Source organism: Musca vetustissima, unplaced genomic scaffold (genome assembly GCF_032173495.1).
Source record: "Musca vetustissima isolate MV318-11 ecotype Yass unplaced genomic scaffold, APGP_CSIRO_Mvet_v1 utg14086, whole genome shotgun sequence".
NCBI lineage: Eukaryota > Metazoa > Arthropoda > Insecta > Diptera > Muscidae > Musca > Musca vetustissima.
The window spans coordinates 829,317-846,186 of NW_026887531.1; the positions used below are offsets into that span (position 1 = coordinate 829,317).

Genomic DNA, 16,870 nt, shown 5'->3' on the forward strand with positions numbered 1-16,870 from the left:
ACCACGAAGAAAATGAGTATGCAGTGATAAAAGATCATTTCAATTATCTAATGTCAGGATGTGGATGATGGAATACAGGGGTGACAGAAAGGAGGAGAGGGATGAATTATTGTTGTTTAATTGAAAGGAATCAAGTCTGGGCAGGTCTGACGATAATTTTCAGACATGAAAAAAGAGGACCATTGGCAAAGTTTTTTTAATTAAATTTGTTGTAATTTGGCATTTTGGGGTTTCTGCTTAAACTATCAGTGTGCATTTAAGCGCGGATTTTCAAAGAAGATATTTTAAAGAATTACTGAAGGTATATAGGAACCATAGGAAGGGAACTTTAAAAATATATCTTCCAAGGCCAAAAATTACCCATAAAGTATATCTATTCTAAGAATTGAATTCTTAGCCGATTTAGCACTCTCTGTCCGTCTGTTAAAATCACGATATAGCTTACAACATTTAAGATATACCTTTGAAACGTTGCAAATACTTTGCTACTACCCCTGGGGTGTTTGGAATATTTCGGTTCCAATGTTAATATAGTCCCCCCAAATATGTTTTTCAAACGAAATGGCTGTTGTTTGGTATCTTGGTTATTTGGGTTCTGACTAAATAGACTTCTTCCTTCTTACTATCAGTATTGTTGTTACGTTTTTGGAAGGTCAAATATAACAACTGAGATCGAATTTGGGTCATTGGACTGCAGGAGAACTAACGCAGCCATAAAGGTTAACATTTATTTGACGGTAGAAACCGAAAAAGGTCAATTCGGTTTAGATTTTTTAAACGTATTTTTGGACAGTCCAACCGATGGAACGGTTTAGATTTTTTATGAATGTTTTTTGGAGGAGAGTCCTACCGAGGATTAGGCGTATATTTTGTAAGAATATTTTAAAAGGTTCTACCCAAGAAAAGGCTTACATTTTTTAAGGATATTTTTGGAAGGTCCAACCGAAGAATAGGCATGGATAGGCGTAGATTTTTTAAGAATATTTTTGGAAGGTCTTATCGAGGAATAGGCGTAGAATCAGTAGTTCCCAAGTTCCACATATTTTTGGAAGGTCCTATCGAAGAATAGGCGTAATTTTTTTAAGACTATTTTTGGAAGGTCCTATCGAGGAATATGCGTAGATTTTTTATGAATATTTTTGGAAGGTCCTATCGAGGAACAGGCGTAGATTTTTTTAAATATTTTTGGAAGGACCTATCGAGGAATAGGCGTAGATTTTTTATGATTATTTTTGGAAGGTCCTATAGCAAAGAGTAGATTTGTTAAGGTTGTTTGAGGGACTTTATCAACATAAAGCGTCCTTAAAAATAAGGATTGTTTTGAGAGACTTTCACATAATAAGGGATTGTTTTTTCCATTAGCGATATAATTGGACGATTCATTTTATTGACCCAAGGACTAGTGATATTTTATATGTCATCCTCCACTTGATCTTTCCATCGAATTGATGGCCTTACCATTCTGCGTGAACCATCAGTAGGCTCACTGTTCAAACTCCAAAAGCTGCCTCATCAGTTTGCGTAAGTACCCATGATTCTGATCCATACCAGGGTAGTATCAGCATCTTGTAGAGTGTGAGTTTGGTCTGGCGACATGTGGCCTTGTTTCTAAACTGCTTACTTAGACCATAGTAGCATATGTTGGCCAACACTATCCTTCTCCGAATTTCAAAACTGATGTAATTATTTTTATTTATGGTATTACGGTACCGTGGTATATAAAATCGACAACTACCTCGAAGCTAAATGTCTTGCGCGTTGATACCATCAGCTTGGTCTTTACTGCCAGACCTACTTTGCCAGACTTCTTCTCAATATGTCCAATAGTGGCTGTTATCGGTCACAGTGTTACGCCCATTATATCGATGTCATGGGCTTGGGCGAATAACATGTGTTGTTTGGTTTAGAGAATATCATTTCTGTTCAACTTTGCCTCTCGTATGACCTTTTCCAGCAGGTTGTTAAAAAGATCACACGACAAATTGACACCTTGTCTGAATTCTCGTTCGGTATCGATGCGCTCCGATAGGTCCTTTCCGACTTTAACTGCTGACCTTGTACCAGTTAAAATTATCCTGCATAGCCTTATTAATTTTGCAGGATTGCCGAATGCAGACATCGCTTTAAACACCTCTGAACGGATAGGGCTGTCAAATGCGGCTTTATAGCCGAGGAATATGTGGAAAGTTTCGATGTGTTTTTCGTGGGTCTTTTCCAGTTAAATAATATATTTCGAAGCAAAATAGACTTATAGGCCTATATTTTAAGAAATATTTTGGAACCATTTTTACCGATTAAGTTTAGTCGAAAAAAAATCTTCATCATGTCGGGAATTGTTATCTCTTTTTAAAACGTAAAATTTAATTTTTTTCAAAGGTCCATATTTTTATTATTATAAAAATAATTACTAACGAAAAATAAATCGATTTTAAACAACAACAATCAACAAAAATTCATTATCAACATTGTTTTATTTTTAAGTTTTTTAAGCCTTTTTATTTTGCAATAGATTTGGGTCAAACCTAAATGAAATAATAGAAAAAAAAAACAAAAACAAAATTATTGCCTTTGAGGTTAAAATTTAATGGACCATCTATCTATCCATTTGGCCATTTATCCAAGTGGTATTCAATTGATTGAATTCGATCGAACAACCGAACATTTTGCTAATGTTACGCACAGAACAAATAGCCTCTTCCCCCTCACAACAAACAGTGGTAATGCAAAAAACGAAATACGTAAAGAAAAATGTGATTACGTTGTGTTGTTGTTGTTGCTTATTTTGTGGTTTATTGTTTTGTTTTTAATTGTAGTACGAGTTTATATGTTTTTTATTTATTTAATTTTTTTTTTGGCAGAGTCTTGGATGATTTGAGATTTCAGGTATTATTATATACGATGGGCAATATATAGAATTTAGGCTATAAAGTGAAATGATTTATAGCCAAGATTTTTGGAAGCTGTAGTTCTGAAGTTCCACATATTTTTGGAAGGTCCTATCGAGGAATAGGCGTGGTTTTGTTATAAATATTTTTGGGAGGTCCTATCGAGGAATAGGCGTAGATTTTTTAAGAATATCGGAGCTTGAATTTTTTAAGAATATGTTTGAATGTCATTCGCTACTACAAATTTGATTACATTGAAGGTTGGCCGGATCCGTAAGCGTAGATTTTTTAAGGTTGTCTAAGATACTTTGTCAACATAAAGCGTCCTTAAAAATAAGGATTGCTTTGAGAGACTTTCACATAATAATGCGTTGTTTTTTTCAATAGCGATATAATTGGACGATTCATTTTATTGACCCAAGGACTAGTGATATTTTATATGTCATCCTCCACTTGATCTTTCCATCGAATTCGTTGCCTTACCATTCTGCGTGAACCATCAGCAGACTTGCTTTTAAAACTCCAAGAGCTGCCTCATCTGTTTGGGCAAGTACCCATGCTTCTGATCTATACCAGGGAAGTATCAGTGTCTTGTAGAGTAGGAATTTGGTGTAGCGAAATTTCTTATGTTGTCGTGAAGAAAATATTCTATTTGAAGAAATAATGAACCTGTTAGAAGGAAACAATTGTATCCTTCTAAAACGTATTTTTAAAATTCCGGCCTTAATGGACCTATGTATGCTTGTCTTGAAACTTTGTACAGAACACCTTTATACTTTACCTATTTATGGAATTATATTTAAAAAAGAAATGCAAAATTTATTGAACTATAAATTTTAGAACGACCCTCGTTTTAAACTAATTTTCTTTAATTTCGCATCCAAATGACTCACAACTGTGAAAACTGTCTAGACTCGGAGACCTTACAGGTTGATGAATTTGTCTGTGGGAATCTGGCTGTGGGGAAAACCTTTTTTTCTGTTTGATATCTCACAGCACATTTACAACCACAAAGAATGTTGTAATCTTTGGCACACGAAATCAACAACAAATTGTGGCAAGCGAGCCAGAAAAGGATTTTCGTCATTGATATCCAAGCCAAAAAAAAAAAAAACGAAAAAAAAAATCCACGTCAATTTTTATTTGTTTTTAAAGGCAAAACAACGTCATTGAATTCAATTAACTGAACTCATTATTGTCGTTTCACACTTTTGTTTCTAATTTTTGGATGAACTCATAAAAACGGCAGCACAAACAGACTAATGGGCCAAATGACGATCAGTGCAGGCAGGCCATGATGATGTCATTTTGTTTTGGTGAATTTCCATTAATTTTAGATATTAATCATCGATCGATATAGTTCAGGCTCTCGATCGTTCTCCTGTCACCAAGTCTATAAATTATTGTAATGCTTATTTTTTCTGTTGCAATTTTGTTGTTTTGCCCCTCAAACAACAATAAATGAACAACAATAATAAGTTAATTAGAAAAACGTATTTCCACACTTAATTGAAAACTAATTAAATTAGTTCAATGTTTTCACAACACAATTCGCAAGCGACAAAGAAAATAAGGCCCCCAATCAACATCTATACATCATCACCGTAAACCAGAGCACCACCAACACAAAAAAAAATAGCAACAAAAACAAATACACTACGAGTAAATGAATGAATGAACTGTGTAATGAATAAAAAAAAAAATACGCTGAACAATAAATGAGGAGCAATACAATATCGCCAAACTAAATAGGCATAACACAGAAAGCCACGCCTTCTTTTTTTCTGGTTTTGAATTTCGCCCGTCAAGGTTCTCTTCTCAAAGATGTGAAACGAAGCGTATCAACGTTTCGCTAAAATTAAGTTTTCATCATTCATTTTTTGTTTTTATAAAACTATTCCAGATGTTGTGCATTTGACGTATGAAAATAATGACATCTGCAACCCTTGTTAGCAATATGAAGCTTTTTTATTGTATATATTTATATGGAATCGATGCTATTGGCAGTGACATTGGGTGATGGTGATCTTGAAAAATATAATGATGGACTTTTTTGCAGATCATGGTGATATACACATAAATACTCAAGTCATCAAATACAAATATTTTAAAAATAAATCTAGTTATCCTCACATATTTACTTCAAAAAATATTTTTAAAAATCGTATGCCTTGTCCAGCCTTGGTGGAGCTTCAAAATAAGTTGCAAAATTACTCTTTGTGAAAGAACTTTAACATATGTTTCAAAATTTATCTCCTTGATGGAGCTCAAAAGTAGTTTTTAAAAAAGTCTACGCCTTGATGGAACTTCAAAATTCCTCTCCTTGACGGAGCTTCAAAATATGTTTCAAAATTCCTCTCCTTGGTGGAGCTGAAATATATTTATATATATATATATATATTAAAATCGACGCCTTGATGGAACTTCAAAAATATATTTTTTTAAAAAAAAAATCGACGTCTTGATGGAACATATAAAACATTTGTATTTAAAAATCCCCGCTTTCATGGATCTTCCTAGACTTGATGGAGCTTCAAAAAATATGTTTAAAAAAATCCGGGACTTGATGGAGTCCTAAAATTTTTTTAAATCCGTTACTTGGTGGATTATCATAAATATATATTTTTATATTCATGCCTTGACGGATCTTCAAAAAATATATTTTTTAAATTCAGGCCTTGGTGGATCTTCAAAAAATATATTTTTAAATAATCCAGGCCTTGAAGGACATTCAAAACATATATTTTTAAATTATCCAGGCCTTGATAGATCCTCAACAAATATGTTTTTAAACATCCACATCTCGATGGACTTTCAAAACATCTGTTTAGAAAAAAATCAATGCCTTGATGGGTTTTCAAAAAATGAATTTTTATAGAAATCAATGCCTTGATGGGTTTTCAAAAAATGAATTTTTATAGAAATCAATGCCTTGATGGGCTTTCAAAAAATTTTTTTTTAAAAAATCCACGCCTTGGTTTAACTTTAAAAAATCCACGCCTTGGTGTAACTTTAAAAAATCCACGCCTTGGTGTAACTTTAAAAAATCCACGCCTTGGTGTAACTTTAAAAAATCCACGCCTTGGTGTAACTTTAAAAAATCCACGCCTTGGTGTAACTTTAAAAAATCCACGCCTTGGTGTAACTTTAAAAAATCCACGCCTTGGTGTAACTTTAAAAAATCCACGCCTTGGTGTAACTTTAAAAAATCCACGCCTTGGTGTAACTTTAAAAAATCCACGCCTTGGTGTAACTTTAAAAAATCCACGCCTTGGTGTAACTTTAAAAAATCCACGCCTTGGTGTAACTTTAAAAAATCCACGCCTTGGTGTAACTTTAAAAAATCCACGCCTTGGTGTAACTTTAAAAAATCCACGTCTTGGTGTAACTTTAAAAAATCCACGCCTTGGTGTAACTTTAAAAAATCCACGCCTTGGTGTAACTTTAAAAAATCCACGTCTTGGTGTAACTTTAAAAAATCCACGCCTTGGTGTAACTTTAAAAAATCCACGCCTTGGTGTAACTTTAAAAAATCCACGCCTTGGTGTAACTTTAAAAAATCCACGCCTTGGTGTAACTTTAAAAAATCCACGCCTTGGTGTAACTTTAAAAAATCCACGCCTTGGTGTAACTTTAAAAAATCCACGCCTTGGTGTAACTTTAAAAAATCCACGCCTTGGTCTAACTTTAAAAAATCCACGTCTTGGTGTAACTTTAAAAAATCCACGCCTTGGTCTAACTTTAAAAAATCCACGCCTTGGTGTAACTTTAAAAAATCCACGCCTTGGTGTAACTTTAAAAAATCCACGCCTTGGTGTAACTTTAAAAAATCCACGCCTTGGTGTAACTTTAAAAAATCCACGCCTTGGTGTAACTTTAAAAAATCCACGCCTTGGTGTAACTTTAAAAAATCCACGTCTTGGTGTAACTTTAAAAAATCCACGCCTTGGTGTAACTTTAAAAAATCCACGCCTTGGTGTAACTTTAAAAAATCCACGCCTTGGTATATCTTTACAAAATCCACGCCTTGGTGTAACTTTAAAAAATCCACGCCTTGGTGTAACTTTAAAAAATCCACGTCTTGGTGTAACTTTAAAAAATCCACGCCTTGGTGTAACTTTAAAAAATCCACGCCTTGGTCTAACTTTAAAAAATCCACGTCTTGGTGTAACTTTAAAAAATCCACGCCTTGGTGTAACTTTAAAAAATCCACGCCTTGGTCTAACTTTAAAAAATCCACGCCTTGGTGTAACTTTAAAAAATCCACGCCTTGGTGTAACTTTAAAAAATCCACGCCTTGGTATATCTTTACAAAATCCACGCCTTGGTGTAACTTTAAAAAATCCACGCCTTGGTATATCTTTAAAAAATCCACGCCTTGGTATATCTTTAAAAAATCCGCACCTTGATGGAGCAAAAAATATAATGTTTTAAATCCACTCGTTGATGAACTTCAAAAAATATTTTTTTTTCGTAACCAAGCCTTGATGGAACTTCAAAAAAAAAAAAAAATTAAAAAAAAATCCACAATATTTTTCAAAAATCAATAACTTGATAGAGTATGGCTTAAAGCTTTTTCTTAAAAAATCCTCGTTCACATAAAGTCCCCAAAATAATTATCGAAAAATCCATGCTTTATTTGAACTCATAAAGTATAATTCTAAAAATTCACTTTCTGCTTGATGTCCCCCCAATTTATCTGTCTACCTCCACCTTGTACCGTATCTAGAAATTTTCATTCATTTCATCTGATTCTTGTTAGCATTTAAAATAGCCACTCCTCAAAGCAATTCATTTGTGCAGTTCATTGAATAAATTTTCATATTCATGTGATTTGGAACGTGTATGATTTACAACTGCACTGCAAATCTACACATACACACGTATGGTAACAAACATGCACACTATTGTATGTATATAAATGCTGGTTTGTCTATAATTATTTTTAATATTTTTCATCTGCTGTTAACACTGCTACTGGTTCATAAAATAAAATGAAATAATTTGATTTTATTTTTCTTGGCTTTCATAAATATGAAAAATCGCACACACACCCCAACATATGGTTGATATTTTTGTACATAAATAAATAAGTACACCGTGTAAGTCATGTGGGTGTCAGTCGATCGTCATGCAGTCTATCCGTTAGCCGTTGTAATTACCAGAAGAAACAACAACAAATAAAATAAAGAAGAGGCACAAGCCGCCAAATCCATTTTTAATTTTATGATTCTTCTCTTTTTTGTTTTGTTGTTTTTTCTGTTTCATATAATTTTTATTGCAACAAATGGTCGGTCACACGCTTGCATAAGTTTAACCAACCATAAGTTGTGTGTTGGACCACCATCATACACAGACTTTATGTTTGAACTGAATGGTCGAAAAGGAAACAAGAAAAAGATATACAAATAAACAAACTAGCCAAGTTCTTTGTCAATTGATGTTCTGTTGACATTTCAGTTCATTTTTCACAATTATTTTTTTTTATTTTTAATTTTACATTCATAAATAAAATTTTGTAAATAAAAATGGAGGGGCTACAGTCGGCATGAGAGATAATTATAATCTTAACATAAGGTTAATAAGTGATATTTAGTCCTTCTAAAACGATACAATCACTTGGCCGATCCAAAAAGTTCTTACAAGTACACTCAGCGTCCTAAAGTTAATCTAAAAAGTACAATAATTATCACAATATGACCCTTCGAAAAATATTCTTAAAAATTCAACCAATTAAAAAATTGTAAAATCTTGGCCTCACAAAAATATTCAAGAAATGTCCTGGAACAACAAATGTACTGGACCATCAAAAACTTTTCCTAATATCCACGTCTTGTACTTATGAATAATTAGGGGGTTTAATCCTCTGGACTGACAGGGGGTTTAATCTTATGGGGTTTAATCTTATGGACTGAAAACATTCATCCTTGGTCTTTAAAAAGAAAATGGTCTCTGAAATTTTTTGAAAAATCTACGGCTGACCCTTTAATAAAAAATATTATTTGATGGAGCATACAAAATATATTTAAAAAAATGCACGCCTTGGTGGAACTTCAAAACTAGTTTTAAAAAATCCTCTCCAAAAAATTCTGAAGGAACTAAAAAGACATTAAAACATTTTTAAAACCAGGATGAAAAGTAGTAAAGTCGGACAGGGCCCACTATATGATACCCTTCACCACTTTCGGTATATTCTACATATGTATCCTAACAGACGTCGCCTTTTTCGAAGCAACATTGACATGAAGTTGAATGAACTTAAATCTAAATCTAATCCGATTTTCCTGAAACTTAACACACGAGCTATGGTAGGAATAGATTTTCATCTCAAAGTCACGAAAATTCCCATGAATATTCATAACAACTATTGTGTGCCGGTTGGCCAAACTTTGGGTCTTTAGTGCACAATTTACATTAAATCGACTAAAATATATATATCTATGTCTGAACCTACTTCCACAATTCTAATTCAGTGCTCTATGCCAAATTTCGTGCAAATCTAGAGATATGTAGGGACTTTAGAGCCCCATTTATCTTAAATCGGAGGAAAATATATATGGGAGCTATATCTAAATCTGACCCGATTTTCTCGAAACCTAACACACATCATTCAAGACCCAATTGAGTACACCGTGTCAAATTTCATGCAAATCGAAAGATACATAGGGTCTTTGGTGCCCATTTATCTTAAATCGGACGAAAATATATATAGGAGCTATATCTAAATCTAAACCGATTTTTTCGAAACTTGACACACATCATTCTAGACCCAATTCAGTATACTACGCAAAATTTCGTGCAAATCGAAAGATATATAAGGGCTTTAGTGTTCCACTTACATAAAATCGGATAAAACTATATATGGGAGCTATATCCAAATCTGAACCGATTTTCACGAAACTTAGAACATATCATTCTTGACCAAATTCAGAACTCTATGCCAAATTTCATGCAAATCGAAAGATATATATGGACTTTTGAACACCATTTACCTGAAATCGGACGAAACTATATACGGGAGCTATATCTGAACCGATTTTCTTCAATTTCAATAGGGTTCGTCCTTGGGCCAAATAAGTGACTTGTGCCAAATTTTATCCAAATCGGATCATAAATGCGACCTGTACTTTGTTTACAATTTAACATCTACAGACGGACGGACGGACATGCATAAATCGACTCAGAAAGTGATTCTGTGCATATTCTCAAATGGAACCATATGTCTATCTCGTTTCCTTTTACCTGTTACAAACATATGTACAAAGACATATAATACCCTCTACCACAGTGTGGTGAAGGGTATAAATATCCACACCTTGAAAAGTATTCAAAAAAATATTTTTTTTAAATATCCACGCCTTGATAAGACGTCAAAAATCCACGCATTGGTGGTTTTTCAAAAAAAAAAAAAAAAAAAAAAAAAACTTAAAAAACCCACGCCTTGATGGAGTTTCAAAGAAAATATTTTTAAAAAATCCACGTCACGAAATAAGTTCAAAGTTTATAAAAATCCGCATTTGCGTCTTCGTAAATATATTTATTGTCCCTTAAAAATAGTCTTAAAACTCCACCCGTATAGCTCGGAAGATTCTTAAAAAATATTCTTGAAGATCACGTTTACAGTTCAAAGAAAAGTAATGCTTGATCTTTGAAAAAAGTCCCGACAGGTCCTTATGCAAATATTGTTATGAAAACGCCGGGAGTATAAAGAAATACTCTGAAGAAAATCCACCCTTGTTGCTATGCAGGTCCTTCCAAAAATATTCAGATGAATATCCGTCCTTGTTGCTAAGCAGGTCTTGTGCCACGCTTGTGGCTCTTCCTTCACAATTCCTTCCTTCCAAAAATATTCGTAAAAACTCCACGCTTATTGCTCGACAAGTTCTCCATGAAATATTCTTAAAACTACAAACTTATAACTGGTCACAATTTTCAAAAATTTTTATAGAAATAGCTCGAAGAATATTTACGAGCTATTCGTAAAAAAACATCACAGGGCCGTTAGGAATATTCTTAAAAAAATCATACTTCGTTCTTCAGAAACATATTCCCGCTGCGGGTCCTCCAAGAAATAATCCCACCTGCATTTGATCCCAACCCTCGTATTTTTCAACAATTTGACACTATTTCATAAATTTGCTATCGTCGGACCGATCACAAAAAAATAGTAATGACAATAATTCACCTCTCTTCGCCCATGTGATGAGAAGCTGAAGAACCATATGGACCGCATGATGGACGTGAGCGTTCTTTCGTCTTGCATGGTCAATGTGATTTTGATTTTGACACTTTTTTGAGATTTTGAAAAATCTAGCTTTTGATGTTTTAATAAGGACATCTCTTTGCCTTACCCTTACCTGACGACGTGTCCACCATTAGGTGGCTATTTTTAAATGCCGTGTGTGTGCATCCTCAATTTGACTATTTTCGTTTCGTTTAATTTTGTTCACTTGTTTTTTTTTTTTTTTTTAGACTATCTGCTTGTTGGTCTAATCTTGATTTTGATATTTTTGGTTGCTCTTCTTCTTTTTTACGTTTTCTTGTCGCTAGTGACAATTTCCTGTGTGTGTTGTCATGTTTGATGCCGTGAAATTTTCTATTAATTTTCTACATTTTAATGTGTCAAGTTTATGAGAGCAGTGTACAAATGTGTGAGTGTGTCTATATGCGTAAATGTGTTTGTGTAGTGGTAGTTGTAGAGTGTGTGCCAACTGCCAATAATTATGCTTGTGAATGAAATAAACTGCTTGGTGCATCCATCCACATTTTTGTTTTCTTCTTTTTTATTTTTTCGTGAGCCATATCCGTTCGTTCACTGATCTGTTATGGCCAAGACAAAGGTCCATCAGTTTGTTTGATTTTTATAAATCAAGCGTATGATTTTTGAAGGTTGTCAACAGATGACGTCTTGTGACCATAACAATATATATTATATATGTATGTAGTTTTTTTGGTATTATGTATTTATATAAGAAAAGAGACATACATATGAGTGTAGATTTTAATTGGTATGAGTTTAACAGGAAGTGCAACATTGTCAGCGATGTGATTAGGAACTGCACTCATCACAATTACATTTGATGAATGATTGAAACACATGGCAATGATTCATATGTGGTAATATGGACAAATTTGTTAATGGAAGTCATGGGGGTAATGTAAAATGTAACGATAAGTAATGTGAATATTTTCCAAATAAAAATCGCTTTTATCATTTACAAAATTCATATTTTGTAATTTAAAGATGTTAAAAAAATTATCCGTAACGCCAAGTTCCTCAAAATACCGAGAAATATTCTTAAAATTCTGGCTATAGCTCGCAGGCCCTTCAAAGAATATTCTCTAAATGTCCACGCTTATTATCGACGGATCCTTTCAGAAAGACCTGTTCTTCTAGAAATATTCTTCAAAAAAAGCATACTCGATGGGTTCAAAAAATCCTACGTTGTTCTCTTTAAAATGAGAGACATACTTACACTAAAATTTGATGAAGAATATTTTTGTCATTTATACCATCCTTCTAAAACCACTTCTAGTAGGAAAATTGGTACAAACACAGTAAAAGTTCGGATTAAATCCTAAAGTGTATTTTCATATTTTTAATGATGTCGATGTTTTGGTCTATAAAGACGTAAAGTAAAACTTTGTGTCGAACATTTTGGTAGAATATTCTGATTTGCTATTACCACGTTTTAACCGAGTTTTCAATAATTTGTGGAAAAAGGGATCGAGAAGACCCCTTCAGAGAGTCGACTGAGGTTTAACGCATTAGACAAAAATATTCCTCACATTTATATCCCTAGTATTGCCAATGACACCATATACCTAAAATGCAAGGATAGCCGATATTTTAGCACCCTCATAATAATTGGAATCAGCCTATAATTATTTTTTGTGTTTTGAGGACTATCAGCATATTTTTTAAGTTAAATATCTGAGCTATAAGAATGGATTTTAAAATAATATTTTTGGGAGACTATCAGACGTATTATATTTGGATTTTTTAAGCATATTTTTGGCATGACGATTTTTATCATAGCATATTTTCGGGATTACCGTGAATTAAGGAATATTTTTGGAGGTCAGTAGGCTAATTCTATTAGAATTTTTATACCCTATACAACTATGTTGTCAGGGTATTATAGCTTTGTGCAGCCCCAAGAGTTTGTAACGCCGCGAAATATTGGTCCTAGACCCACCTTTAAGTATACCGATCGTCATATCTCGACCAGCTGAGTCGATCTAGACATGTGTGTCCGTCCGTCCATTATAATTTGTAAATGCGATACAGGCGAATATATTTGCCCCTGAAGCACCTACGAGAAGTTGATAGTATATCCAAGAGTAGTTGTTGACCTTCAAATTGATACCAATTATTTGGCTGTATGTACTCTGATGTGGGAGTTACACTTAAATATTTACAGGTGCTAACGTCCTGAGATATTATTTAGTAACCCATTACTACACTAGAGATCGGAAATATAGCGCTAATCGCTTTGAAATGTTTCATGAGATTCCAGTTATGGCCAAGAACTACGATGAAGTGGGATGAAGTGGACCGAAAACTTAATTTTTTGTGTTATGCTTTTTCGAGTCGATCTATAGTACAGAATTGAAAGGCAACATCACAACATAAGCCACGGTAAAGAGAATTCAGACAAGTACAGCCCTAGTCTACTGAATATTACAAATATTCATCTAGTCGGTCAAGAGGGTGCAAATATGGAGAAATATTGCTCAAGCTCAGAATATAGAACCACAGAAAGTTAGATTTTCCTGGAAGTTGTGTAGGGCATCATATGGTCGGTCCCGTCCGAATATACTGCTCCGCTCACTGGTTAAAGCATATTTTTGGGCTAACGAACTGACATACAGTAGCGTGGTTTTGGTTTCTTATTTTATAAACAAAAGAATTTTAAATTTATTTTCACTTATTTATTAGTTGCTTTGCTCTATTCAAATTTAATTATAAACCACTTTGGTCTCGTCAGACCAAACAGAGGCCAATCTAGGCCCTCTTTTGCAAATTTTAATATTTTGAAGGTATGTATTTTTTTAAGTAGAGATACTTTTCTGAGAGATCTGCCATACAAATTGTGATGCAGCAAGAATGTCCTGATTGTACATTCATGAACTCAAAGTTCTGGGAGACCATTTTATGGCGTTAGAGATCATTTTCGCAGAACAGCCAACTACATCTTGTGTGAATTTGTAAGTTTTTCCTTCAGAAATCAATGAATGGCCTATAAGCGTGGATTTTTTGAAATCATATCTTTGGGATGACATTATGATCCCATTACCGTCAATTTTTAAGGAATATTTTTTACAATTAGAATTTTTAAAGCATATTTTTGGGTTAACAAACTGAGATATAGTCATTGATGTTTAAGGAATGTTTTTGGCTGAATTTTTAGCATGACGATCTGGCCTGTAAGCGTGTATTTTTGAAAGCATATTTTTTATAGAAACCAGAATCTAATTGTGGATTTTTAAAGCGTGGTTTCTCCGAAGCATATTTTTGGGATGGCCATCTGAACTATAATCGTTGATTTTAAAGCATATTTTTGGCATGAATATCAAACACATAATCTTGAATTTTTAAGGCATATTTTTGGGATGAAATTAAGATATATAAGCGTGTTCATTTAAAGCATAGTTTTAGGATGACCTTCTGGCTCTTATGCGTGGATTTGAAAAGAATATTTTTGGGATGATATCTATGCTATAAGTGTGCATTTTTAAAAGAATGTTTTCGGGATGTATTTACACCATAAGCGTGGATTTTTTCGATGGCAATTTGAACTGTAAGTTTGGAGTTTTAAAATAATATTTTTTGGATGAGGATCTTTCTTATAAGCGTGGATTTTCAAAGCATAGTTTTAGGATGGAGAACTGACTTTTATGCTTACATTTTCAAAGCATAGCTTTGGATGCAGAGCTGATATATATTTGCAGATTTGCAAAGTGTATATTGAAGTTGAACTATGTCGATTCAAGTTTAGGTATAACGTCATTTAATTGCATGTTAAACTAACTAATAGTAATTAAGTCGATAAAGTAAAAAACGGTACAGAAATCGATTTCATTATCTCTGATTAAATCTATTTCGAGTTGTCACTCATGATATAATTTATAATAAATTTTAGTTTCTTTTACAGATTTTGTTTTGCATAAATTTCAAAATGTGTTAATTTAATGCATATTGTATATTTAAACGAATATAAAAAATGTCTACTTACCAACCAAATCCGGTTATTGGCATTGCAAATATGACAATTGCAAATACCATAAATAACCGCATATCCGTAACGCTGCCTTTATGAAACCCGGTGCAGCTTCACAAAATGATTCCAAACAAATGATGACAATTGTCAATTGATTTCAAATCAAGTAATTTAATATCACGATGCGATAACATTAACACACAGCATAACAAAAATATCACTTTTTTAATACGAAGTGTTATCCACTAAAGTGATCCGATAAAATAGTCGTATCAAGTTAATGAGAATTATTTAAACCCGTTTGTTTTCTTTTTGTCACTGAGAATATTTTGAAATATTTTTCTTGTTGTTGTTAGTTTCTCAAACATTTTGAGTGAGTCACTGATGCTGCTAGATACATGTTCACACACACACACTCACTCACAGAAATGATGATTGATGATTCACTGGATAATTATTATATCGATCATATTGATCAGTTTTAGATCAAATGGAATTAAAACTTTTTTTCACTTTTGCGTTTTTTTATTTTCGAATTCTCTCTCACTGGTTCGATGAAGCCCCTACTGGAAAAAAACGCGTCAATTTTCTTGTAAAGACTCACGCGTACTGATTCGTTCTTTGGAAAGTTAATATTAAATACGTTTTAATGTGTGTCTGCCCTTGGTTTTGTTGTTTCTTTGTTTTTTATTTTCTTTTATCGGAACTTTGTTTTGGTTTTAGCTTTTCGGTTGTTTTTTGTTTTGTTTTTAATATAAAGAAAAAGGAGTTAAAAGATTGACCAAGGAGTTGCTTAGCGCTCTGCCCTTTCGGACCTCAACTTTGTTCCCGTACCCGTTCTTCCAATGACAGGGAAATACACCACCAAAGAGTCTCACGGAGAAGTAGGAGGTTATGGTGAGGTAAGGTAGGTGATCGAAACAGAAAAAAAAACAAAAAAAAAAAAATATTCACATAAAAAATAGTTTTAAAAGCCGCTTTGAAAATGATGGGAACTTCTTATGATTCCTTTCTGCACTTCCACTACTGGTGATGTTGTTGCTGCTTCTTCTTCTCCGACACTGGCACTTTGTACATTGACCGACTATTGGACTGACGATTATTTGCTGCTTGTCCAGCTGTTGTTGCGGCGTGAATGAAGTTTAAAGGATTTGCAAGTTTACTTTTTGTTGTTGTTTACTCTTGTGGTGCGTTTAAGCTTTAGTTGGTTTTGTTGTTGTTGTTGCTGTTGATTTACTTAATTTGTATGAGAGTTTGTCTGGTCTTTAGTTTTTTTTTTATTTTGTTGTTGTTTTTGGCAAATGTATTGATTTAGCCTTTTCAACTACAACAAAATGTTTGTTGGAATTTTCATAAAACTGGACTTTTAAATTATCATCACAATATTCCATACACTGAGAAAAAAAATAAGTTAAATATTATTAAAATGAAAATTTGGGGCGATTGAGATCGAATACTTTTGAATAAAAAAAGGTGTTTAATTAACACGTATTTTGTCCCAAATTGACGTCTATATATACGCTATCTATATTATATATACAGATTTCTCTTGTTCAGTAACTTATATTAAAATTTGATGGAGATTATTATTGCCCTCTATACCATTCTTCTAAAACGACATTTAGTGGGAAAAATAGCCATAAACTCGGAATGAGATCGGTTTTAATCCTAAAATGAGTTTTCATACGTTTGACGTTTGACGTTTAGACTGATTTGCAAGTAAAACTTTATGGCGAACATTTTTGTGGACTATTCTGACCT

General features: G+C 33.3%; 1 protein-coding gene across 1 annotated transcript in view; it reads right to left on the reverse strand.

Moving 5' to 3' along the window:
* The window catches only part of LOC133335087 (protein Wnt-6), a 60,234-nt gene extending 45,003 nt beyond the window's left edge, over positions 1 to 15,231 (reverse strand). Inside the window, exon 1 of the mRNA XM_061543391.1 lies at positions 15,125 to 15,231. Coding sequence (XP_061399375.1) covers positions 15,125 to 15,186 — 62 coding nt within the window. The 5' untranslated portion in view covers positions 15,187 to 15,231. The remainder of the gene's footprint in view (positions 1 to 15,124) is intronic.
* Between the last annotated feature and the right edge of the window lie 1,639 nt (positions 15,232 to 16,870).